Here is a 27,700-nt window from a genome sequence, read left to right as displayed (position 1 = left end):
AATTTTTGTTTGCAATTTTTTATCAACGTAATGACATGCAAAATAACGGCAACATTGCTATTTGGCGTCCATCTTTAATCTTTTGATGTGTTGTGATATTTTAACAAAATTGTAATAAAATTGTTATTATTACTTCTACAATTTAATTAATACATACATTCTATTCAATAGTCTTATCTGAGTACTATAATATAAAAGAATAACTTGGTACGATGTGATTTATTATTTTTTATCGAAAGTGTCACAGTATCATTATCGTTTGTTCTAAAAGTTTCACTGTTCTTTGCTATTGACCTAGGTGCTAATTAATCGACCAACCTTCAAATGTTTTCATTAGCTTTCTTATGATCGATGAAGTGTATTCGCGCTGTGATTATATTGTGCATTGTAACTAAATTATCGTTTTCCTGTTGTCGCAGCAGATGAAGTGTGCAAATGGATAGGCTGAGCCACTTGCGGGGAGAAGCGGGGGGCTCGCGGGACTCCACGCTCGACACCACGTCCCCGCCGAGCGAGTCTTTCATGACCGCCAACGAGAGCTCCTCCAAGTACTTTTCTCTGTCAGAAGTGGACTCTGTTGATTCATCTTTCGACATTTCTTCTATAAAAGATGTTTCGCTGGCCAGTACCGCCACTGATACCGAAGGGACCATAACAAATGCTGACGAGCTGATGTCAAATCTATCTCCAATTGGAAAGAAAAGTGATATGCTAGATAGCTACAAAATTGGTAAACAGATTGAAGCTGCAAACATTTTGTCAGGCGGTGTGGATATATTTGATGATAATGACAATTCTTATGATGGAGACGAGCTGGTGATTGATGACAATGTTGATGTTGACGATAAGTCTAATTCTGATATGAAGCAGCCAGAGGAAATGCAATTTAAGTCTGATGAGAATATGATTGAGTCTACATTGATAAATGAAGAGATGGACATAGCTAGTAAAGATACTGAAGTGGTGCTACAAATTGATGGTAAAAACGTAGATGCTATAGATATTGGTAATGGATTGTACTTGTATAGGAAGGAAGGGCAAGAGGAGCTGGCTGCTGTCCAGATAATTGATGATGACCAACAACAAACCAGCTTCAAGTTCCTGAAAGTGCGGTGAGTCACTCTTACTAGTTACCTAATTCAATATTTTTGTGTTTGTCTAATAAACAGTAAACAGATTTATGGAAATGTTTGATAAATTACCTTAACATTGGTCTCTTTTAATTTGCAACATTGTTATTGAATATATGTAGATAGTTATTCATTCAAAGTGATTTAGAAGTTTGAATATACAGACTAAGATAATTCTGTAAAACATTACTACCTTATCCTAGTATAACACATTAGAATTAGTGAAAACACCAAAGTAGGTTTATATTTTAATACAGGAATCTATAAATACCTAGTTTAAAAATCCAAACTGAAAGATGAAATCAAAGCATTACCATATTCTGACCTATTTAGAATGGATAGTCTATTTTTATCTTTTTAAAATGCCTCCTCTTAGACATGGATTAATGTTCTGGATTCAGTTTTAGAAATGTCAAAGGGCAAGCTCCCTCACTGCCTAGTTTTCAGATTTTATTTTTTTACTCATTTCATAAAGTGTTGTTTGATTTTGTTGACACTAAGATTTTTTGTTGAATAGTATATGATACATAATTAACTTTGTACTACCTATCTGTAGCATATTTTTTTTATTTATTCATATTTTCTAATAGCTACTGTATATAAATAATACCAACTGTATTTATAAGATAGTTAGGTACACTACTTGTGTAGCATACTGCCATACTCAGACATTTAATGATTACTTAAACTATTCCTTAGTAATGATTTTGTTCAAAACAATTGCTAAGGACAGGGTTAAGTAGCCATTAAATGACTTTGAGTATGGCGGTTAGTCAGAAAAAACAAGTTTGTTATTGTCAGAACTAAGTCCGACTAGAATCTCACCTCTGATTGACCTAAAAATAAATAATATCAGGTAAACAAACACTTGGGATTTAAAATATTATCATCATTATCTGATGATTTTATTGATGTCTGAGTTTTGTATGCATCCTTTTAAATACTGTTAGTGCAATGGACATATTCATAGTTACAAGTTGCTAGTCTTCATTATGAATAAACATGAACATACATTACAGGTTTCATCAACCTAGAAAAGTTAGATATTTATTATTTGCAATGCTCGGTTAACCGGGGGCTAGGCAACTGACTGCCGTACAGTCTGTTGTAGGATCTATTCCTGCATGAAGCAACTCTTTGTCCACAAATTTTTGTTAAGGGTCTAGGTTATTGTGAAATTGTAAATATTTGTAAACACTCCCACAACATAGGAGAAAAGCCCAGTGTGAAGCAATATCTAAAAAACAAATGAAGAGGGTTCTATAGATAGAAACTACCATAGGCGTAGCCAGGTTTTAGTATCGGGAGGGGTTTAAGAAAGTAAAACGAACAAAACTTCCTTCATGAACTTCCTTCATTCATGAGAAAAAAAAAACAATTTATGTAATAAACAGATTTTATCTTAACTTTTCGGGGAGGGTTTGAACCCCTATAGGGTTAGGGGTTCCCCAAACTGGCTACGCCTATGGAAATTACACACACACAACAATAACACAGCTAAAATATATTTGCTAGCTAAGTAAACGCTTAACTGCTAGGGGTGGAATATAGGGTCTTATTTGTGATACTGACATTAAAACTATTATACTACTTAACAGAAATGGATATTTGTAATTTCATTATTTAACATGCAATCTTGCCAATTTATTTTAATGATTGGTAATGTGCCTATTTGTTAGATCTAAGATTGATATTTGTAATATGTATTTCAGTGAAAATGCTGAGGGTAATTTAGAAGTTTATGAAGAAATAGAAATAGAAGTACCTAAAGAAGTGGTAAGGAGTTTTTATATTGTTACAAATATTGTGTAGATTCTTTTTTCAATTTCGTTCCACAAACTCATGTTTTTTGTATTTTTTTTTTTTGTTCAAATAAGATTTTTAAAATATTTTTTATAAAAAACTGATAAATTATAAAAAAAGTGTAATTACACATTTCATGTTTTAATTTTTCTTTTATAATTTCTTTTCAATTGTACTGAAATATTGATTAAATCTGTTACCTTTCAGCCTGCAAAAGAAGGGAAGATGCCTGAGAAGAAGACATCATCACATGTGCCTATAACAGATATCAATAAAGTTATTAGTGAGTCTGGGTGCAACAAAGTTGCTGAAAGAAAAACTAAAGTGCCCAGAAAAGAACCAATTTTAACAAAAACAGAGGTTGAAGTTGACAGTAATAAAGAATCACCATCTGACGCTAAAACGGAGGTGAATATAAATGGTAAAATGATGAAATTCAGTGAATCGAGAAAATCTCCCGTTATAGGCAGTTATACAGCCATGACATACCACTCGACACCTAATAAAGAACGCATACCGTTGACTAAGACAATGGTCGACCAACAGCTGCATCCCAACAGACATTCAGATAATGTTAAGAAAACTATAGAAGTTCACACTGATAGCAGTAAGCAAAGGACTGCTGAAACACCAACTAAGAATAAAGATATTAGTGATGACATTAAAAATGTTGATGCTAGTGATAATAACAAAAGTGTTGAAGTCAATGATGACAACAAAATCATTGAAGAAGTCATAAGTGACAAAGAACTGGTAATTGATGAATCAGTTGAAACTGTAGATATTCCTAAAGAGGCAGACAAGGAAAGTACAGGTGTAAAGAATGAAGATAAAGATAAACCTAAAGATTTGGTGCCAAACACTGATGAAGTATTGAATGAAAAATGTGATGATATCATAGAACTTCCAGTTGAACAAGAGAATGTGGTTGATTCAACAGATAAAGATATGACTAGTGATAAAGCAATAATTAAGGAGAGTGTTGAAGATGTAATTGTATGTGAAGAGGATAAAGAAGAGAAAAGTAGTGAGAAAAATGTAAATGTTATTGAGAAAACCGAGGAAGATGTTGAAATTGTAGAAGTTGCTGTAAGTGCAACAAATAAGGTGGAAGAAAAGATAGAAGAACCTGTTCAATCCGATAGTGTTGAGATACAAAAAGTGAATGATGTAACTACAACAAATCAAGTTGAAGAAAAACAGTCTGAGCCTGTTAAAATATCTACAGATGAAGGTGTAAAGGAAGTTGATGTTACTAATAATAAAAATAAAGAAACAGTTGTAGACAATACTCAATGTGATAATCAAGATAAGACCAAAGCTGAAGAAATTATTTATGATATAACAGATCAAGATAATGATGACATTATAATTATTGACGATAGTGAAATAGATGATTCCAAGATCGAAGATAAGACGTCTTCTGAGGTAAAAGTTGAAGTCCAAAAACAAAGTAATGTAGAGTCAGATATTTCAAAGAAAAATGAAGCTGTATCAAAAGTAAATGAATGTCCCGAAGACAAAAATAAAAAAGAGACTAGTGTAACTCCTGCGGCCATGCTTGTAACGCACGAGGCACCAACTAAAACAGACAATACACCAATTAAAAAAGACGAGATATCAACTAAAACAGACGAGAAACCAACTACAACAGATGAAACACCAACTAAAAAAGACGAAATAACAACTAAAACAGACGAGGTACCAACTAAAATAGACGAGATATCAACTAAAATAGACGTTGCACCAACTAAAAAAGACGAGATATCAACTAAAATAGACGATGCACCAACTAAAAAAGTCGAGATATCAACTAAAATAGACGATGCACCAACTAAAACAGACAAGACACCAACTAAAATAAAAGAGTCACCAGTGTCTAATGAGATTGCAAAAATTAGTCAATCTAAAATACCAGTACCAATATTAAAAAGCGAATCAGTTACATTACAACCAATTAAAAGTGATACGTCGACTAAAGATCTTGCAGTACCTATTGTCGTCAATGAACACAAAATTGAATTGAAACCTGAAACTTTGAAAGAAACAGGTCCAATAGAAAAGGATACCAAGGAAGTAGTCAAACATATTCCAGTAGCTGAAGTACCAACACAGCCTTACAGTAAATTAGAGAAACCTCAAAAAGTAGAGACAAAGATAGATAAAAATCAAGATAAGCTGATCTACGTACCTGAAGCACTAACAACTAAAACTACAACTCTTATTTCGTCTATGACTTCTAAAACAGAAGTTAAGCCTAAAAAAGAAAACAATGTATTTGATAAATCTCCCAAAAAGTTATCTAAGCCATTTGCTGAATCTCAATCTAGCATAATGCCTTTAAAAATTGACAGTATCGCCAATATAAAAGTAGACACTACTAAGAAACCTGAGGAGAAAAGTAACAAAGTGCCTAGTAGGGAAGTTAAAGAACAAAAACCAATTGTTGAAGAAACATCTCAACGTATCTCTGAAGTTAATTCTCAAACTAAAAGTAGAGACGCTGATGTGAAAATAGCCCCAAAAGACCCTATACCTGAAAAACAGAATATAGTCAAAGAGGTAAAAAGTTCAGTTCCAAAAGAAGAACAACCAAGTTGCTCAGGCATACAGGATGTCAGCAGCACATCAACAGATAGTCTTCCTTCGCAAAGTAGTGACAACAGAAATGAAACTGGGGAAGCTAGGGATGAATCTAATACGGACGAGCCGGGGGGTAGCAAAGAAGCAGTGCCTTTCGGAAAATGGACAGCAACTAACAGAAAAGAGTTCTTAATTAAGATGAGGAACAGAACTACTGTGGCACCCGCTGTACCGTCTACAAGCAGTAATCAGCTGAAAAACACGAACGACCTTAACAGGCGTGACGTTCTCCAAAAAATTGATAGCCAAAGGCAACAGTCAAGCAGTGCAGCAGCTCTAGCGAAAAGTCAAGAAGCCAATAAAAATGTTAAAAACGAGACGGCATTTGTCAGCAAAACCAACCTAATTCAAAAGAAGGACAATGTACAAGAAGCTAAGGTTCTTCCTAAACCCGACATTGTCAAAGAAACACCTGAAGCTGTTGTTGAAAAAGCTCCCGTCAAGCAAGATGTTCCAAATAACGTTCAAAATGAAGTCACTCAAGTCGCAAGTGCGACTAGTGTCAAGAAAGATAGTGCTCAACGAACAGAAGTAAATTACCAAGACCTGATTGACAAAACAATAGAAGATATGATACACAGAACAGTAGCTCCTACAAAACCTCAAGATGAGCCAGGTTCGACCACTGCGAAAGAATCCAATATTTCACAAAGTGGCAAATTTCCACCGAATTGCAAACCAACTGATCAAGCTACACTAGACGAAATAGAAATGAAAATGAATGAATTACATGGTATACCATTTATCGAAAGACCCGCACATGAATTGCCAGTGGTTCCTGTAGCAGAAGCTAAACCAAAAACTTATTCGAAAATTGATAAGGAAAAGGCCACCATTCATAATAAAACTTCAAAAATACCGAATCTCCTACCATTTGCAAATAAAAATCCGGTAAAAATTAGTAAAGATAGTGTTATAGAAGTGGACTCTGAAGACGAAGTAATAGAGCACGAGCCTATTACAGGTGATATTGCTGTAACTAAGAAAACTGTTACTGCTAAATTACCTCCTAAAGAAAAAGCGAAGTCTTACGCAAGTATAGAGAAACCCAAACAAGATGCTGGCAAAAAAGAACCCATTATCACAGAAAAAGATTTTGACAAGTTCGCAAGACGTAATTCTAAAACTTATGAAAATTGTCTCACTATGAATTTGGATAGCAAAGACACTCGTAACGTTATTCAAACAGTAGTAGAGAAAGATCAATATCCAAAGAGTTATTCTAAGAATGATATTGCACGAGTTGATCCTAAAGCCAAGCCACCGTACAAGTACCAAAACGTGCGTCCCATACAACCAGCTAAAGTACATGGACCTAAAGTGGGTAGTACTGCTAACGAAGATTCTTCAAATAGGAATCAATCTAAGTTACAAAAAGCATATCATTCGGCTTTGTCAGCCAAACGTCAATTAGAGGGTCCTATTACTATAATAGAGGATAAACCAGTAAAAGTAGTGTTTATGGATAACATGGAGTTTGTTCCCAGCCCACTTAATCTTCAGGGACAACAGCTTTCCCCCGCTAAGAAATTGGTCACTGAATCCGATAATTTCACTGTTAGCACTCTTGACTCCTTGGAATCTGAAACTGTAGATACAACTGAAGATACTAAGGCACAAGAAGAAATTAAAACAAAATCCAAACATCAGAGGAAACAAGTTTTAACTCCTGTCGACGAACCAGAATTAGAACTAATTGAACCAAAAGATTTGGGGCTCGAAGCATCGCCTAAGAAGAAAAGAAAAACCGAAGAAGATAAAACAGACAAAACAGTGAAATATCCGATGCGGAAGAAGTATTACCTTCTTGGCTCTAACACAGTAGCTGATGACAAATATACACCCACAACAGATGTCATCAAAAATCCTCTCAAAGAGACTGTAAATCTAAACGACAATGGGGTCTCTCACAAGAATGCCGTATCAGCTATTGACAACTTAGTAAAAGCTGCTGAGCTATTAGAACACCAATCAGAGAACAGAAACATTATTGATTCTCCGAATACCGACAGTCAACAGAGCACCCCCGTCAAAAGAGGAAGGGGCCGTCCAAGGAAATACCCGCTTCCAGAAGGAGGTGTTGAAAAGAACAAAGCACCAAGCCCACAAAAGAAACCTCGTTTAATAGATGCCAAAGTTCCTAAACGTGATCCCGTGACAACAACCGATGACGATGATGACGATAGCGACGATGAAATCATCAAAGAAAATTGGACAATGGGAAAAATCAATGAAAACATAGTCTGTCCAATATGTAACAAGTTATTCAGAACTGAGAACGTAGTTTTTAAACACGTGAAACATTGTACAGGTCCTTCGCCAAGTCGATCTGGTTCAGATAAAAGAAGCCCCAGGAGGATGAGACCATCACAGGAATCTGATTCTAAGTCACAAAGTAGCAAGTCTGATGACATGGATCTTGATGACGATAAACCTCTTGTTGTAGTCAAAAAAGAAACTCCTAAGAAACGTAAATCTAAGGATTCTATTGCTAAATCCGACGATAAAGACGAAGTTATCGTTATAGAAGATACGCCACCAGCTAAGGAGAAATCTGAAAGAAAAGAAAAAGAGACTGATGACAGAAAAATTCATGAATCTAGAAAACCTAGAGCAAAAATATTCAACAAAGGTAACGATCTGGTTTGCGAGTTCTGTGGTAAAACGTTTAGACAGTTATCGTATTTGGTGAGTCATAAATTACAACACAAGAAAGAGGAGTCGAAGAAAGTCGAGAAGGAAGCTCCTGCCGCGATAAAATCAGTGTACAGCTGTGAAGTCTGCAAGAAAGAATTCAGAAAGCTGCATCATTTAGTTCAGCATCGGATTATTCACAACCCTAGCTCAGCTCAACCCGCGAGGACTCAGAGAAAGAGTTCTTCGGAGCAATCCGACACCAAGATTGAAAAAGAACCAAACAGTTCTAAACACAGCGAAGATGCAAGCGCTGGTTTCCGCTGCGAACCCTGCGACAAATCCTTCAGAAAATTACACCATTTGGTGGAACATAGGGAAACCCACGATGGTATAAATAGGCAGAAGACCACGCCAGCTGTGGTACAAAACAATGTCGAAAAGCCTGTGACTTTACACCAATGCGAAGTTTGTAAGAAAACATTCAGAAAACTGCATCATTTGATTGAACACAAGGAGCAACATGTAGAAACTAGTTCAGAAAAATCTGACGATAAGAGCGTTAAGAGTTCTTTGTCAACCAAAGATATAATACATGAGTGTTCACTTTGCTACATGGTGTTCCCCAACGAGCATTCCCTAAACAAACACACAATTATCTGTCAAAGGAAGAAAAGACAGTCAAAACAAGCCAAACCAGTCGAAGGCTCTGAAGCAGGAGAATCTATTGAAGACTCCAGTGAGTCTGCTAAAGTTGAAGAAAAGAGTGAGAATGTTGACACTCCGAAAGTAATCGAGGAGAAAGTAAAGGAAGATACGCACAAAAAAGAAGTTGAAAAAGTCGAATTACCTGTAGAAAAGCCTAAACCAATTGAAGATAAACCTGCAGAAGTTGTAAAAGAGGTACAAAGAGAAATAGAGACTGTTCCACTGAAAGTTGAAGCCAAACCCGTCGAACCACAAGTTGCTACACCTACAAAAAGAGATTTTTCAGAGACAGTAATGGTCAAAACAGAAGAAAAACCTGAAGTTCCGGAAAAAATAAAAAAGGTTGATGTCTCTGAAACTAAAGGCCAGGAAACACCTAAAAAGAAATCCCCGAAAGAAAAAACTACGCCCAATGCGAACAAGCGTCCCAAAACTACAGCGCCTGCACCAGATGTCAGTTCCGAAGACAATAAACCGGCAGTGGAATCAAGTGATGATGATGAGGTTAGATATATGCTGAATCCAAACTTCCAAGTCGAAGACGTAACGGAAGAAAAAGTCTTCATGAAAGTTCGGGCGAATAAGCGTAGTTCACTCCAAATAGAACGGCCGAATTCCAAAGATTTAGTTAAGAGAAGAACATCTTTACAACACCCGCCTAAAATTCCGCGCTTGAAACCGAAACCTGTAGAACCAGCCTCTGTAAAAATTGTAGCCAAGACACCTAAAGTAGAACCAATGCCTTCGACTGACTCTGATGATAGTGAAACCGTGAAATACTCTTTCCCAAAAACCATTCCCGAAAAACCAACGAAATCTGCACAAGATCGCACACCTCAAAAGAAAACCTTAGCTGATAAGAGAAAGTCGTTGAGTGGAATAGCAAAGAGGAAATCTTTGGGGAAAGTCGTCACAGCCAGGCACAAACCATTGCCGGTGAAACAAATCAAGAGAAGTAAGTTGAAGTTTTATTATTTCTATTGTCCATGATGATATTTTAATTGTTAAGATTCTAATTGATGACTTATATTTTCCAGGAACGCAGGAAGTGGAGCACAGATGCGACTGCGGGCAGTTGTTCAGTAGTGCGGCCCTATTGTCGCGGCACACGACGCTGGCGCACACGCCGCCGCGGATACGTCGCCGGCGGTCGCCGTCGCCCGAGGTCAAACCTACCATTAAACCAGCGCCTCGCAAGTCAAGCGTCGCCGACAAGCCTAAGCAAGCTCCGGCTTCTAGAAAATCGAGCACACGGAGCGATAGTAGCACCTCTACTAATGCAAAATTGAACAAACAGGAAACAAAACCTACAAGAAAATCGCTTGACAAAGACACAAAAACTCCGGCAGAGGCGAGGAAACCAAAACCTGAAAAGTCTGAAGCGAAGTCCAGCGTGAAGCCGAGGAGGACGGGCGCGCACCGGGGCGTGCCCGTGCCGGAGAAGATGAGGAAACTTATGCAGAAGAATAATAAGTAGATATTGTAATAAATAGATTGGTTCGAGTTACGAAGTTGGACTGAAAATGTTCCCTATATTTCGGGATGTTATTAGTAAGGGAACCGCTAGTATGTTTAGATAAAGTCGCGCATCACAAGGCTCACAATCGTAACAAACGGACCATTGTTAAATAAAAATATTTTTACACATTTGATGGAAATGGTTCATCAACAAACAATATTTTTATCGTGAGTCAGTTAGATAGGCGTTGATCTTGTCTATATGTAAATGAGAACTTAAAGTAATAAGTATATTTTGTCAATTTGTTCTAGAGTTTAGATATTATATATGTATAAGAGTAAATATTTATGTTTATTAGATCTAGGCATAATAATTTCGTTGGCATTATCGGTTAACATGCTGTACTTTTCAGTTAAACTGTAAATGTTCACCATTCAATGATTTATCGAATTGTTTTTGAAATGATAATAATAAGCCTAACTATATTGCGAGAAGGTGCAAAACTTAAGTTTTAAAATGATATTAGAATAACGGAGTTCTTAATGAATTTTATAAATATCGGAAGTTTTGAAATGAGCTTATTATTGAAATTGTTTACACATAATTATATTGATTTGAATGGATTTGTAATATACAATGCTTATAATAATGAATAATTGAGCTTCCCGATCGCGGAGTTTGGGTTATTTAGTGCTTCGTAGTATGTTTTCATCATTAATGTAAGGGATTAGAGGAATTTGAGTACCAAATTGTTCGTATATATGAAATAATTAAAAACAACAGCACCTCAATCTGATTAGTTTTGTACTTCGTGAGTAGTTCCGAGGTTACTATTTTATAATAGAAGTTATGTAGTCCAATACCATATGGTGCGTCCGAGGGATCCAGGATTAGGATGTCCTGAATAATACTGTTTAGACAGCGTTATTGAGCTTTTGACCGCCAAATCCATGTAAAGATGGCATGCCAAAAATCCTAGCACTTCTACATGTCAGATTTATAAACGAAAAAGCTTTTTTTATTTCAATTACAAATAATTATGTTACTTGACTCAGTTTTATTTGTATTTGTTGGACGTTTTTTCTTTATATTTCGTCCATATTTATTTAGGATGACAACACATCTAAAAAATAACACGTCTTTCCTTTTTTTGACGCGGCGGTCAAAAGGATTATAACTGGATAAATATTTCATTTATTCAATATATCCACGAATTCCGGATTCCCCACATCGCTTTACCAAGTTGTTGAGATATTTGCAAATGTTTACCATTTACATTTAGAGTAGCTACAGTACATTTTATATGGTACTTTGGTACTTTGAAAATGTTCGCCCGTTAATGTTGGTACCAGATTTTTAATGGTGTTGATTCTCTTGTTCGGATTATAATAAAATAGTTTTATTACTCACCATCCGTGGGTAGGGACCGAAATATAATAAGGTGTGCAAATTATTTTCATATAAAATTAAATTTTAGTAACACAGCCTAGATACATGCACAAAAGAATCAGCGCCACAAGTAGTTGCAATAGTCGTAAAATATACCACAGTTCAAGTTTTCTGATGTTGCTTGATGATTAGCCAGGGTCAAAGATTTTAGCAGAATTCGGACCACGTGTCTTCTTAGTCAATGGGTATTCATACAATGATGCTCTCCAAATTTATAGTGAACTAGGACCAAAATATATCAATTTCTCTGTTTCTAATGGTAATAATATATTATGTTGTTTTTAATTTTAAATAATGTTTATTCTCCTCTCGTGACTAACAGTGTAAAATGTAATTAATTGCTAAAATATAAAAGAGTAGTCCGTATTGTGAGATTTATGTTTTAGAAGCATTTAACATAAAATTTTATATATGTAGATGATATCATTATTTTTAATATGATGATGCAATTTTGATTAATGGGTTATAAATAAATTGTCTAAAAATTATTATAATGTTTCTTTTATTCAGATAAATTATCAATATACATCAATTTAATATTAATTACAGTTAAAGTAAGATTTTATCCTCTTTCACAAATAATATCTACAATACTAGGTTCCATTAGTTGTGGGTCGACGCATCTCAGCTGCGCGGAAGCAAGCGCATCCTCGAGCAAAGCATTAAGTAATCTCTCATCATTCCCCATACAAGACAACCTCTGCTGTAGGAAGTGCACGTCCACCTGCAACTGTTGCAGGCCGTGCTTGCCGAACGTGCGCAGTCTCACGCACTCTACTAACGCCTTCAGGGCTACTTTCAGAGCTCCATTAGATAATGCAGCCCTGTCAGCCCCAGCTGGACTGAATACTTCAATTCTCTCAGAGAATATTCTGTTCAGTGGTGAGAATGAAGATGGAGCGCGCGACCAGATAGTGCGACGACTAGAATCGCTGGAAGGTTTAATACTTGTCGGGAACAGTTGCGAGGCAGCACTGTCTGCACTTGCCAGTGTTTCCACAACTCGGCGACAAACGGCACGCGGTCCTCGCGGTTCAGGTGCTCTCAACCAATCCCTGGCCAGGACTGACACTCTTAACATCTGTGCTGCTGTCTGCCCAATAAATACCACCTCAGAATCCAGAGCAGCTTGTGCAGCTGTAGAGAGGTGTACCATCACACTGTTTGTGTCCTTATTCTGTACTGCTAACCCTGGAGCAGATTCTTCTAAAAGCTTAAGCAAGTGAGTGTGCAATGTTGAAACACCACTCTCTTGCATTTCTAAACATAATTTAGCTAATATTAATAGTAACTCAAAGGGAATGTTGTTATTTGATGTTTGTAGGCACGCCATCTTCTTCACCATATCGGACAAATTGATCATGGTTTCAGAAATTACTTTCCAACATGTGTCGGCTACAGCTGTAGCACACCATGGTTTCAGACCAAAGGAGAGATTATTTTGTAAGAAGGCCATGAGGTCCAGTAATGATGCTTGGACTTTCTGCATTAAGTATACTTGGAGTGAATTCAATATGTCCTTCAAGTCAGTGGTGTCTGTGCCTTTACTTGCTAAAGACTGTCTCACTTTTGTCAAGCTATCTTTAAATTGGGATTGAATTGACTGATACTGTATGGTAGCCTTATGATTGATGCACTGTATTACTACATCTATTGCTTTGTTAGACATGGTGTCACTAGAAATGATCTCTGTCATTGCCTGTAACTTTCTAAAGAACTTGTCTAGTCCTCTGATCAAAATTTCTGTTCCAATATTATCTGGTTTCTTGACAACTTCTTCAAACAGGTGGAATACTTGTAACATGATTTTGTCTGCAAAATCTGGAATGTTAGTACTCTCTTTATCTTGAAACATATCATGGTAACAAGATATAATAATTCCAAGGTCAGCTAAGAGAGTGTTATTGCATTTTTCAACCCACTCCAGGATATCAGTACTTTCAACCATCCCACTTAATGCCTGTAAGTGCTGGTCAAGCCGACTCTCCGAACAACTTAGGAAGATATCTTGTAAAGAAGAGTCTGTTTCTTGGAGTTGTCTCAATAAGCCAACACTTTCAGCCAGTTCAGAGGCTGAGGTGTCAGGACTTAGCAGTCTTTCTCGTAAGGTCTTCTTTAGACCATAGATGATTTCAGAACACTCAGTCTGAATGCTTTGGAATGAAGGCTGGTTGCCATACTTTTGTAATACTCGTTGAGCATGAGTGTAATCGTGAACTGCATCAGCATACCTGCCCTCCTCAATAGCTTTGTTCAGTTGGGAAGGCAACAAGAATAAGAACTGAAGTTTATCCAACAATTGTCTTGTTCCACACAATCTGCTGACATTGTTTCCACTTTCTCTCAACGAATCAGATATCTGGGCGCTAAATGTAGTAATTTTGTTCATGTTTTCGCTCAGTTTGTTCATTTCTTCTTGCATTATTTTAAAATCAGTTCTCATTTTTCGCACAGTTTCCGTCGCGGAGATGAACTTGTTATAGTTCTCATATACTAACGTTTGCATTTCTGACTGTAGGAACTGGCTCTGGGTGACTATTTCAGCCTCCTTGTCCATTACCTGCTTCAATGTAGCACATTTGAGGAGAACATCTAAATACATGTCAGGATTGAAGTTGCTTCCGTCTATATCCAACGGGTTTTCCTCTTTCTCTTTTACTGCTTCTGCCATTATTCGAAATTATAGTTGTATACTTAATAATAATACAAACTAGAAACAATATTCGTTTTCACTTTGATGAAATATTATGACAACACAACATTCACTCGCTGATAAGAAAAGTGACATTCCATTTTTTGACACTTGCTTGACAGTCATAACATTTCGTTTCACGCAAGATGATCAACACGCATGCCACAAATTGCGATTTTCCATTGAGTTAGACGGAGTAGATGAAAATATCAAATACAATAAGCAATATCAAATTTTGCTTATTGCTGAAATCGCTCTAGTAAAATTTCTAGTAAGTATTCATTATTTCAACATAACCAAATATCTACTTGTGCCAGCTTTTCTTCACTCTACCACTTTATTTCACATTGTAATAGATTATGAAATTTAAAAACTGTCGCCTTTTTGGTTCTTATATTCTCTATCTATTTTTCTGTATCTATTTTTACTCTAAAATAAGATACTCTAAGAAACTTACTAGAGAGATAATAATTATATCAGTTGAATAAGCGGTAAGATTATATAAGATCATAGTGTGCAAGTACACTCGTAGATGTCTAATGGTATCTTGACTTGTAACTTACTCCACCAACCAACCACAAAAAGTATTGATGAACAGGACAGGAAGAGATGATAGTACTATTAGGTACATTACAAAACAAAAATAATCATGGACGAAAAAATATATTTTATTTACTTTCCATAAATTCCAAAGGCTCAATCAATATACATTTATACGTATAATAACATCTTGTTCTTTGGCTTACATCTAAATAGCAAATATATACATTTATCTTGCACTTAAACCATTGTACGAAAATCACTTTCATAACAGCCAATATTTGTAATAAAATTTCATATTGAAGCTTTTACTATCACAAAATATATTCTATGCTTATTACTATGTATTGGACAAACATTTGGGCCAAAGAAAAGTCCAAGTTTCTTTGGCAAATGTTGGTCCAATTTCTAAGCGACTATTCTAACATTTGCTATAACTGCCGATCTTAATACTACTACGTAAATAACATTTTAGAATATTAATAAAAACTACCCAAATGGCATTGCAATAAATGCGCTAAATTTACATGAAGGTAATATAATTCACATAGTCATAAGACTCATTTTTCTATACACAAATGTGTTACACAAAGAAAAAAAAATGTTCTAATATGTATAGATGTAAGCACATCAAACTGCAAATCTGTTGAATTACTTCAATTTCATCTCTATGGTTTTGTGATTAAGTCGAATATCGATTGAAGAGGTTTAATACCCTAGCGTTAAAAATGGTTTGGGCTTTAAATTAAATTGTCATAGCATCAGGAGAAATTAGCACAGCTTGTTAACAAGAGTTTGTGATATTGCGCTCAGTATATAGCGCTAGTGAGATGTAAGGTACTATTAAATTTAGTATTGATATAAAGACCTTATACTACACTAGTACCTTTAGTAGTGCAAAAATCTTCTATTGATAAGCATTATAAAAAAACTACAAAAACAGACATTGTTAAATACTGGATCCATAAAATACTGTTTGCTACAAGTTAAAAAAAAGAAAAAACATTAAAGTACATAAAAAATAAACTATGTAAAAACGAGAAAATTTAACTTATTCCTATTTCTAGCCAAAGACCAATTAAGTTGTTAAATTGTTCTAAATTTAAATGCATAACCCCTTTTCCAGTCCCAAAATGAAAATTAACTAAAAATGTTCTAAAAACTTAACACTATTTTGTGACCTGACTAGCCTTACAATAATCAAATAAAATTATACTTACTATTTAATTCGGAAAAAGAGAAATTAATGTTTTACTAACAAAAAGATATGAAAACAAAGATGTTTACTTACACATAAAATCTTATAAATACTTATTTTAGATATCAGAAAAACATAAGAATATTTAAAAGAAATACATACATATAGATCATATTATCAACTAATTAAATAAATATACTATTTTCTGTAACATTTTTACACGTCGTTTTCCATACACAATGAATTGTACAAATTGTGTACATGTTAAATTCTAATACATAAACTAATTAAAAAGATAATTAATGAGTTTAGAAAGTCATAGATTTGATCGAACAGAAAATCTCATAAGAAAAGGTGAAACATTCTCACCATATACCAATGTGCCATAATACAAATAACGGTTTACTCAAGTAAATATACACCTATATACTCTTCCGCGTCTGTGTGCACTCTGCTCATGGCGGAAAGTGTCTCTGTCACTTAAAACTAGTAGAGCTATTTTCAATAGGTAAATATTTATGTGAGTAAACCGTTATACGTTCATGCGAGAAAGAAATTCTCGCCATTCATCAATATGGTTTGTAGTCAGACATTAATAACTTGTAGTTATTGAAATATGAATCTAAGAAATCTAGAAACTTATTTGAAGTGCGTCTGTATAAATCGTCTTGAAATTCTATGTCAATTAAAGTCCATTAACACATGAATATTTTTTCAAAAAATATGCTATGGTCCATTATGGCAATAGTCGATAAATAGTGTGAGTACAATAGATAGATTACTAAAGATATATTACACATAACAAACATTAAAATACGTTTAGAATATAGTATAGAGAAGAATAAGAAAAGTTTTTACAAAACGAGTATTGAAAATTACAAAGATTCATTTTAGCTACAAGAACCAATTTATTAATTAGCTAAAAACTCCATTCAGAAATAATTGAATTCAATTATTCTAAAATCTTGAACATTAGTACCGATTTGAAAGTCAAAGGAGCACAGAAGTTGCCCTGAGATAGGACATTGTATAATCATCATCATCAAATACATTAACACTTCATAAAGCATTCATAAGATATGAAGTCAACCTTCGCAATGAAGTTTACCAAAGTTTTGTCCACTAGATGGCGCCCATGTAGCATGAGACAAATTTGTTCCAATCACTGTAGCTGTCAAAAATTTAATGTCCAATGGGTTCCAGGCTCTATCTCTATTGGTCAAACAGGACTTTATGCTACACTAGCGCCAATCGTTAGCCCCCATTAAAATTTTGGCCTTACAAATCGGTGACCAGTTTCATAATCATCATTAATGGTAATAACTGTATAACATAATTTTAGTTCTTAGTCACTCTGTCCTTAAACGCAGGGGGTCCATGAACGGGAGATCACTAGCGACACTCTCCCCCTGATGAAACACCTTTAATGGGACCTCTTTCACTTTGTTCAAGGGTTTTATATTGGGTTTCTGCTGTTGCTTGTGTATCATAGCTACGGGAACCAGTTGACGACGACCTACCTTCTCCGTCGTTTGGCCTTCCGCGGCTTCTAAAGCCGTTTCCACGTCTATTAAGGCGTGGTTGCGGCATTGGAGTAACGCTGCGAGCTGTTGGGACAGAGTAAAAAGCTTTAGTTAGTGGAGTCTATTAAAAGTCAGTCGTGATTCATGATGTTCTGGTCATCGCCATATAACTGTACCGTGGCTACGGCATGGAATAGGAGATGGAAGTAGATGGTTTTAGTCAGTAAAAGTGTGACATTTATTCTCGTCTCACCCATGGCGGGATCCTGTCATTCTAGATTTTAATTAAACGATTTTCCACCCATAAAAAAGGATTTGAAAGGTTTAAAAGCAGATATACCTGCAGGATCTGCTGCAGCGGCTGCTGGACATGCGGCGGGGGCCGCGGCAGTACATACCTGCAGGATCTGCTGCAGCGGCTGCTGGACATGCGGCGGGGGCCGCGGCAGTACATACCTGCAGGATCTGCCAGCGGCTGCTGGACATGCGGCGGGGGCCGCGGCAGTACATACCTGCAGGATCTGCCGCAGCGGCTGCTGGACGTGGGGCGGGGGCCGCGGCAGTACATACCTGCAGGATCTGCTGCAGCGGCTGCTGGACGTGGGGCGGGGGCCGCGGCAGTACATACCTGCAGGATCTGCTGCAGCGGCTGCTGGACGTGGGGCGGGGGCCGCGGCAGTACATACCTGCAGGATCTGCTGCAGCGGCTGCTGGACGTGGGCGGGGGCCGCGGCAGTACATACCTGCAGGATCTGCTGCAGCGGCTGCTGGACGTGGGGCGGGGGCCGCGGCAGTACATACCTGCAGGATCTGCAGCAGCGGCTGCTGGACGTGGGGCGGGGGCCGCGGCAGTACATACCTGCAGGATCTGCTGCAGCGGCTGCTGGACGTGGGGCGGGGGCCGCGGCAGTACATACCTGCAGGATCTGCCAGCGGCTGCTGGACGTGGGGCGGGGGCCGCGGCAGTACATACCTGCAGGATCTGCTGCAGCGGCTGCTGGACGTGGGGCGGGGGCCGCGGCAGTACATACCTGCAGGATCTGCTCAGCGGCTGCTGGACGTGGGGCGGGGGCCGCGGCAGTACATACCTGCAGGATCTGCCGCAGCGGCTGCTGGACGTGGGGCGGGGGCCGCGGCAGTACATACCTGCAGGATCTGCCCAGCGGCTGCTGGACGTGGGGCGGGGGCCGCGGCAGTACATACCTGCAGGATCTGCTGCAGCGGCTGCTGGACGTGGGCGGGGGCCGCGGCAGTACATACCTGCAGGATCTGCTGCAGCGGCTGCTGGACGTGGGGCGGGGGCCGCGGCAGTACATACCTGCAGGATCTGCTGCAGCGGCTGCTGGACGTGGGGCGGGGGCCGCGGCAGTACATACCTGCAGGATCTGCTGCAGCGGCTGCTGGACGTGGGGCGGGGGCCGCGGCAGTACATACCTGCAGGATCTGCTGCAGCGGCTGCTGGACATGGGGCGGGGGCCGCGGCAGGGCCTGCGCCAGCGCGGCGGCGGCGGGCGGTAGTTGCGCCCTGAGTAGTGCCAGCGCGGCCAGCTCGCGCGCCACGTCGGCGCCCTCGGCCACGCCCTCCGACCCCGACTCCGACCCCGCGCGCACCTCCACGTCCCGCCACGGACGGGGCTCCGTTTCTGCCGTCTCCGCGTTCCTGCGTCGTACAAATACAGGTTACACTACCATAGTATAAAACGTTTCCATCATATAATAATTAGTGTCACAAGGTTTTGTCTTAAAGGAAGAAAGCAAAATCATGCATCTGATCATACGATCGTGCCAAATAAATAAGGTCATTCGTATATAAGTAGATTTTTTGTATAATCTCTTCAATAAAATTAAAATGTATTCTATAACACCAGAAGGCTTAGAAGAAGTTTGTATTACGTTGAACTAGATTGAAACGAGACCGCCTTCGGCGCTCTCATTGGTCAGTTTCGATGAACCAACCAATCAGAACGCCAAAAGGGCTCTCGTTTCGTACGCGATAAAAGTAAAAAAAAACTCGTACTAAGCTCACAGTACAGTAAGTAACCTTATACACATCACTTCTGTAGATATATATAATTTGTCTTCTTGCTTTCGTCTATTGCTATACACATTATCTAACACCTATTAAGCAAACTAAAGAAATATGTCCGTTAAATATTTATAAAATACAAAAGAATTTCTTGAAATTCTTGAGCCTCAGTCAGAACGTTTGGAACTGCGGAAAAACCTGAATAAGAATGCAAAGTTAAGGTTCCCACTCAATAAAGAAGAACTCACGTGTGGTTGAGGACTTCCTGCCTGGCTGGCGGTCGCGGGTACGTGAGCGGGGCCCGCAGGTGCAGCGCCAGCGCACACACGTAGCCCACGCACAGGCACACCGGACGCATCAGCGCCGACAGGATCACGCCCGGGTCCGGGTCCAGCACTGGACATAGTTATTGGGAACGTTAGGGCACCGAGCACAAAGTTATCATATCAAGTTTCAAGTCAGATTGTAACTACATATATAACTAATGAATGAAGTTAATTTCTCACACGGACAATTAAATGAGCAATGATCCATTCTTAATTTCATTATGCTATATTATTCTTTTGTCGATAAAGTCAAAGTCAAAGAATTTATTATTTTTATCTTTTACTTTTGAAATGTCCAAGACAACAAAAAAATCACATTAAAATAAATAATTATAAGGTTTTAAATTTCAAAATATGTATTACACATTCATAAAGTCTAATGATGTACATCTGTAAACAAATAATATAAGCTTTATTATATTGTGTACCTAATTTGTAATACTTACGTGTATTTCTCATGGAGATTAACATGGCGACGATGACATAATGTAGGTTCGGGAACATCGGTCCGTCGGCGAATAAAAATCCCCACAGATTGGGGATCTCAGATCTTGGGAACTCTCGGCCAAATAACAGTCGTAGCCATCGTCTGCGAAAATAGTAAAAATATTTTACAGTGCAATTTATGAACATAGAGAAAAGAAACATACTAAAAAAATATTTATTTAAAGATATTTTCCGCGTTTACCGTTGTTTTTTTTTTTACCAAAAAAAAGACGTTTACAATTTTATTGTTTATCAAATCTAAAGTTAAAGTTAAATCTTCTTAACTCGTCGTATTTGAAGGAGTACTTACATTCCAAACAGCTCCATAGATATGTTGCAGTCAACTAGATGTACAGCTAACTCTAGATCGAGAGGCACTAGAAATTCTTCTCTCACTTTATCCAAATATCTTATCACTTCGTTTGGATTCTGTAAAATAATAGCACAGGTATTTATACCCTATCACGACATAGTATTAAAAAGTTTCTTTGTCCCTATATCCCTTTAAATGTTTAAGTCTTTAAAACTACGCAACGGAATTTGATACGGTTTTTTTAATAGATAGAGTGGTTCAAGAGGAAACTTTATATATATAATACATGCATAAGATATCACCATTGCACCCATGCGAAGCTGGGGCGGGTCGCTAGTTCTCAATAAGTTAATATGTTTTAGTGGTTGCGCAAACTCGATAGTTGCGCGAAATTGCGCTTAATTTTGCGCAACCATATTCTGTGTTATGTGTAACTTACGTGAGACATTTTAGCTGTGGGTAATCGTCCACACGATGTAGGCACGATGTCACCCGTCGTGTAAAACCTTTCTATGCCTTTCATTATTGCACTGAAAATCATGCTGGAAACAAATTGGTTTTATTAATTACCCACTCTTTATTATCAAGTTAGTAGAAATAGAAGATTTAAGTCCTTTATACTTACTAGCTATCGTGTTCTAAGCAGTCTTCCTTTAGTATGTACTTTAACTTATCCCTGAAACAAATAATAATTATATTCTATTAATAAATACATAGTTTAAAACAAAGTCCTTTCTCTGTGCCTTTTGTATGCTTGTTTGATGGGTTTTTTTATTAGATAGAGTGATTCAAGAGGAAGGTTTTATGTATAAAATATCACCATTGCACCCATGCGAAGCTGGAGCGGGTCGCTAGTTAATAATAAAGTAATAGGCTGAGATATCGATCACTTTATTTGTTCTAAACATTTATTACTACTATATTATATTGGAGTTATGTTACCAGAAATGGTTTAATATGACTTACCCTAGTCCATCGGGCGCAAATTTCCTATCTAAGTACAGTTCAAACAGCACGGGCGCTAGGATCTCGTGCATCCCTTGTCTGTAGCCCACGTTAGCGTGGGAACGAGCCCAGAAGAATAAGATGCGGACCTGGAAACACAGATTTAAGGAAAATAAATTACATTGATTTATATTAAAAAGGTTTAATTTTAGTTTTGTCGCTTATTGTATTAAATTTCTCTTGTTTGTTAGTGTAGCATGGATTTCCGCAAAGTAACGCCTGTCTCTATCTTGAACATTTATTTCACGTGTTAAACAATGAATTATAAATGGTCTAAATGCTTACTTAGTACCAATTGTATTAGTAAACCCAGAGAGATAGGTTTTGATTACAGGTTTCAAGCGGTGAACTTACCATCAGGTCCTGCACGTCTTTCTCTCTGAAGTACAGTTCTTCGGGAAACGTCCTCACCACATCTTGCAGTATAAGAGTTTTCAGCTCATTATCACAGAAATGTTGCTTCCATACGCTCTGGAACAAATTCAATATTATTTATGTTTTATATGTTGCAACCATGTACCTATATATAGAAACCCGCAAACTAGAGCGGTTATAAATGTGTTGCTAATCTATCAGAAGAGAGGAGCATTCGATTTTTTTTTAAATACTGAAGGAACCTTAGCCTTCTTTACGATGTGAACGTGACAATTTGTATGTGAACTTGTATGTTTGTAAACGCACCCACGACACAGGAGAAAATCCTAGTGTGGGGCAACTTTTAAAAAAATATATTTACTAAATTAAGAAAGTGGAACCGCTTAGTACATACCTAATACAAAGAGATATCTATGTTTGTATGTTGTACAAATGTGCATTTGCATAATAATGGGGAACTGCGTAATCTAGTACCAATGTGGTTCTAGATAATTTTATGGAGCTAAATGGTTTGTTATCTCATTGAACGTCGAGTTTCGAATGCTGTGTGCATTTGATAGGACGATGATTGCATTGTAGATTTGTATTAGAATATTAATTTAACATTATTTTATTAAGAAGTAACTCGTGTAACGCCTCAAGTAAGCCCCATGTAATAGGGGGTGAGCCTATAGCCACATAGCCAAGATTCCAGACTCCATGCTATTACCGAAAAACTGGAAAAAGCCCAGTATTACTTAGCCATACCGCCCGCAGTTGCGACCACTCGAACAACGAAGCAGTCAGAAGCAGCAGGCAGTCTGCCAACATTATCTGAGAATTAACTGCACGGTTGGCTGCATGGTTGGCGCGATGGCTGGGCAACCGGCTGCCGCGTTACGTGTAGCGGGTTCCCGCATGGAACAACTCTTTGTGTAATCCGCATATTATCGTTTTGGGACTGGGTGTCATGAGTATGTGAACTTGTATGTTTGTAAACGCACCCACGACACAGGAGAAAATCCTAGAGTGGCATTAGAGTTTAAATAAAAAAAAAAAAAAACTAAAGCTAGCAGATTATGTATTACGAAAACCGAGTATAACATCAAACATACATAGCTTTAATGTAATAATGTTATTACTTAGAACTTGAACAAAACAATGAGTATGTACGTATCTAAGTAGGTATATATAATATGCATCTGTAGCTATAATTAAAACAAATATTATTTCACCTTGAAGTGTGCACACATGGTTTACTTAATTACATTTGTACAAAGGTTAGATAGCGGTTTCAGATTCAGTGCGAATAATATAAGAGTCATTGACCTGACTACTTATTGTTATGGCAGTAGCGAATTGGATATCTAAACCTTATACTTCAGATTTTGTTTAGGTTCTAAACTGTCTTGTTGATCGAGTTATCGTAAGCGTGAGAGGTACGATTTCTAGATCATTTGGAGACTGGAATTATGCCCCGATATTTGGAAAATTGAGAATAGGGTCAATCTCCAAAATCAATCTCTCGTGTGATCCAAAACTTCTTGATACTAGATCAATTGGCAACGGGAATTATGCCCTGATATTTGGAAATTTGGGAATAGGGTCAATCTCCAAAACGGTCATATTGGTGTGATCAAGCACTTCGTGATCAAGTCAAGAACAAGAATTAGTGAAAAGAATGATATTCAAATAATATTCTTTTATTATTTTCAATGAGATAGATACATAATAATTACCATTAAATAGACTCGCCCTCACTTAAGTGATTGGGGAAACATGTTACATTAAAGTCACCTTATCCTTATATCTTATGCTGCTTCGTAACTAACGTTAAACGCTTTATGTTAAATTGAGCGTTGAGTCTTCAAATTAACTAGAATATTTGTATTTAAAGTCAAAGTCAAAGCATTTATTTCAATTATGTCTTAATTAGGCACTTTTAAAACGTCAAATTGAATTGTCCGTCAGTCTGTCTGTCAGTGCTCGTTATAACCGATTATACTATTTAATTGCGCAGTTAAGCTCATCAATATAATCAGTAAAAACACATAATAAGCATAAATAATAGATTTTTTTGTAAACAGAACGATAACAGATAGCATTACAATAGAACATTAAATTACGCCTATGGATACTGTAAAACAATTTAGGACTTAGTTCCTAAAGCATAAAGTTTTGTTTTCATTGCTTGTTTATAATAATTATGGCCATATTACCTCATCATCCTGTGAGAGTGGGTCATCTCCAATGACTGCCCTTGGGTCCATTGACAGCTTGTCACTCAAATCATTGTAGTAGTTCCTATGAGACTTTAGACTGAAACAAGAATGACAAGTAATTTTAACAAATGTATTAAGTTAAGTTAGATTTATTTGATCCGGTGCTGCGGACTACCTAGCGAGTTTACCGGAGCTCCGGATCGAAAAGCAGGAGTAGGAACGGGGTGGTTTTTAGTCATTAAGAGTCTGACACTCCCTCTCGTCTCGCCCAAGGCGGGAGAAGTTATTGGATGAATTTCGCCCCCAAAAAAAGTTAGATTTATTTATTAAATGCAGTCTGTCTGTGTGTGTTACAGTCATGTTATTCAGTATGCTGGTGAGACAATAAAGATGGACTCAGTACAAAGAATATCAGTAGGCACTCTCAATTTTCGGAATTTTCATGACAGTTATACTGAGGGCTTATTACGGCCAATCAGAGCGTCGAACTTTCTCTCGTTTCGTTTTCGTTTAACGTGTAGCAAACTCGTACTAAGGGCACAGTAGGTACATGTTTTTTTTGATACAGTCTAGAATGCACATGCACACACAAAATATTAATTCAGAGTTAAGACAGAGAAGAAAATCCATGAACATAGGTCAGTCTATATTCATAAGTAGTTCTATCCGCTACATTTGATAATTACTTTGAATTAGGTAAACAAGGACCAAAAAGATATTCACATTCAATATAAATTAAAACAAACACATTAATGGCCAGTCTCCTTAGTGTTTAACATCTCACAGATAATTCTGCTATTTATTTGAAATTTCTTATCTTCTATTGCCATTATCAGAGTATTTATTTTAGAAAAGTCATTATTAAACTCTTTATTTAAACTTAGTCTTAATGGAATCTTCCATTTTGGAATGTAGAAAAGAATATGTATGTTATTAAGGTATTTAATTTAAGTGATGCTTGAACAGGCAAATGTAATAAAAGTAACATACATATCACAGAATAAATAGATCAAGTGGCAATAAAGCATTGGCAAAACTAAACTCATAATCTAGGAATGCAGACCACACAAGTATTTGACATTAAAGGAACATTTCAACCAGAGTTGTGCTATGCTATGTTGCTGAGGATGCGTTTGGCTTCCACCAATCATATTCATTGATATACATAGCTCAGCACTGGTAAGCTATGTTTTTGATATGTAAAGATGCATGTTATGGATGGCCCTATTGATCTTCCTCACACAGCTACATAGCTTAGTGTTAGTGGCAATGGTCACATAGTTTCACAGCTTAGCTATTACATCTTCGTAGAATAACTGCTTAGCACAAGCAAATGTAAAGCATAAAATTGAAATCAAGATTTTCACAATTGTTGGATGATGTGATCTTAAAAAACCAAGACATTGTCTCAATGTTAGAATTAAATACATCATTTCATGTTCTTGTTTTGTTAAAATATTTAGGTAATGTTTGGATGCAACCAAATAACAATGAGTCATGATTGCAAGCTGAGGAGTGTGACTCAGGATACAGTTGGTCAGAATAAACAATTCTTATTATAAAAACACATTATGACTGGGTTTTAAAGAGGCAATTTAGAGCAACTAAAAAGACAGACAGAATTTCAATCAAAAATTATTGAAATTTTTTAATACTAATTTCGTAGATGATAATGAAAGAAATGATGAATAATGATATGTCCATATCATCAGCTTATGGCACAAAGTCATTATGAGACATATCCACTATTCTAAGATAAACAGTATTTTAGTTTGAATTAGATATCGGTTGGTTGTTGATTTGCCTATAGTATCCTAAATATAATAACTATGTTGATGAAATTTGTGTTTGCATTTTGTAGAATGTGTCAAAATAGTTAAATAAAAACATATTTAGTGATTTTTTGCAGTTAATGATTTTTTGTAATAAGCCAACGATATAGAAGATGACAATAAATTACCTGGACACAATATCCATGTTTGGAGGAGGCAGGGCATTCAGTAAGATGGCCCATGCAAGGCTCCGGGGGCGAGGCAGACGCTGCTGGATGGCTATAGCCTTCAGACTGTCCACACTCCATGCTGGGAGATCCAACCTGTTTTACAGCACAAATAAATTATTTAGACAACTTTTTTATACTTCTATAATGGTAGCAATGATCTATACGACCAATTTATAGTTAGTTGAATTGAAATAATCTGTGAATTTATATTTCAGGTAGGTAATATACCTAAAGGAGGTTTATAAACAGAGGTATGGTATTACTTTAGCTTGAACTTTGAAGGTGCTTTCTAAGACAAACTTCTATTGTTTCAATGATGGTTGTGGTTGGTTTAAGTATGTAGTTCTGAACAAGTATCTGAATATATATTCTATAGCTTGAAAGTTGTTGTTGTTCAATGTTCTTAGTAAAAGAATATTGAAGATTCCTTTGAAAGAAAACTTTTTTGTTTTTGTTGTCTAGAAATGGTGAAGTCATTTCAGTTATCAATCGTTAACTATAGGACGATAGTAAACATCAAGCAACGACATTGAAAACTTTAAAGCACTAATATTATCAGTATGTACTGAACTGAAGCCTTGAACAAAGAAAAAAAAACAACTTTCTGGTGTTAGGTCAAGGAGGCAATAATTCACTTACTGGTAGTCCGTGATTTCAGGAAACTTTTTTGAAGGAGAGTTGGGAGAACTATCAGCGCTGTTGTGTTCCTGTGGAACAATGCTATTATGAATATAACTGAAAAAAAGATTGACCACAATCACATGCAAAATCTTGTCAAAACTGACCATTTTCGTTCATAAAATTCTAATATTGGAAAAGCATTTTTATTAGTTATAAACAAATTAATATTATTGTCAGCTTCTGATAAAAAGCATATAGGTATTCAGTTTTATTCTAATAACCGAGTTTATCAATGTGATAACAACAGAGATTACACAAAATTGACAACAATGACAACTGGCTGACTGCTGACTGACACAGAGTAAAAATAAATAGGTAACTAAAAGTTTAGTTGATATTTATATAACTGTCATAGTGACATTGACGTTAGAGAGGTCAGAAGAGTATTATCTTGAATATCGATCATTTTTCCGTTATCAATAAAATATGCAATCATTAATTAATACAAAATCAAATCAATACTAAATAATTGTTTTAATTACGCTCTTGAAATTGAAAAATCTTTA

The 27,700-nt window shown here is 36.9% G+C and overlaps 3 protein-coding genes across 8 annotated transcripts; 1 reads left to right on the top strand and 2 right to left on the bottom strand.

The window, feature by feature from the left end:
* The first annotated feature begins 42 nt into the window (after positions 1-42).
* LOC118268606 (titin) lies at positions 43-12,314 on the top strand. 4 transcript variants are annotated; one of them, XM_050706547.1, is made up of 5 exons: positions 43-207; positions 420-1,112; positions 2,843-2,906; positions 3,141-9,873; positions 9,956-12,314. In XM_050706547.1, exons 2-5 carry the CDS (start codon positions 436-438, stop codon positions 10,393-10,395), a joined length of 7,914 nt encoding a protein of 2,637 aa, XP_050562504.1. In that variant the 5' UTR covers positions 43-207; positions 420-435; the 3' UTR covers positions 10,396-12,314. The 4 variants fall into 4 exon arrangements, with proteins under 4 accessions (XP_050562504.1, XP_050562505.1, XP_050562506.1 ...); XM_050706548.1 differs by having other exon boundaries at positions 45-207; positions 423-1,112; XM_050706549.1 differs by having other exon boundaries at positions 62-111.
* LOC118268607 (vacuolar protein sorting-associated protein 51 homolog) lies at positions 12,311-14,609 on the bottom strand. The gene has a single exon (XM_035583154.2). The coding sequence runs from the start codon at positions 14,495-14,497 to the stop codon at positions 12,389-12,391; it is 2,109 nt and encodes a 702-aa protein (XP_035439047.2). The 5' UTR covers positions 14,498-14,609; the 3' UTR covers positions 12,311-12,388.
* Positions 14,610-15,165: 556 nt separating this feature from the next.
* LOC118268589 (TBC1 domain family member 5) lies at positions 15,166-27,510 on the bottom strand. 3 transcript variants are annotated; one of them, XM_050706546.1, is made up of 14 exons: positions 27,299-27,501; positions 27,153-27,220; positions 26,472-26,606; positions 24,509-24,608; positions 22,290-22,406; positions 21,897-22,024; positions 21,556-21,606; positions 21,370-21,472; positions 20,928-21,046; positions 20,578-20,720; positions 20,054-20,201; positions 19,156-19,439; positions 18,178-18,235; positions 17,684-17,863 (listed from the first exon to the last, which is right to left on the bottom strand). In XM_050706546.1, exons 1-14 carry the CDS (start codon positions 27,299-27,301, stop codon positions 17,827-17,829), a joined length of 1,494 nt encoding a protein of 497 aa, XP_050562503.1. In that variant the 5' UTR covers positions 27,302-27,501; the 3' UTR covers positions 17,684-17,826. The 3 variants fall into 3 exon arrangements, with proteins under 3 accessions (XP_035439023.2, XP_050562502.1, XP_050562503.1); XM_035583130.2 differs by lacking the exon at positions 18,178-18,235 and having other exon boundaries at positions 15,166-17,863; positions 19,214-19,439; positions 27,299-27,510; XM_050706545.1 differs by lacking the exon at positions 18,178-18,235 and having other exon boundaries at positions 15,166-17,863.
* Positions 27,511-27,700: the final 190 nt, after the last annotated feature.

Source organism: Spodoptera frugiperda, chromosome 29 (genome assembly GCF_023101765.2).
Source record: "Spodoptera frugiperda isolate SF20-4 chromosome 29, AGI-APGP_CSIRO_Sfru_2.0, whole genome shotgun sequence".
Classification (NCBI taxonomy): Eukaryota; Metazoa; Arthropoda; class Insecta; order Lepidoptera; family Noctuidae; genus Spodoptera; species Spodoptera frugiperda.
The sequence above is the reverse complement of the archived record's forward strand: the minus strand, read 5'-3'. Positions and strand labels throughout refer to the sequence as shown.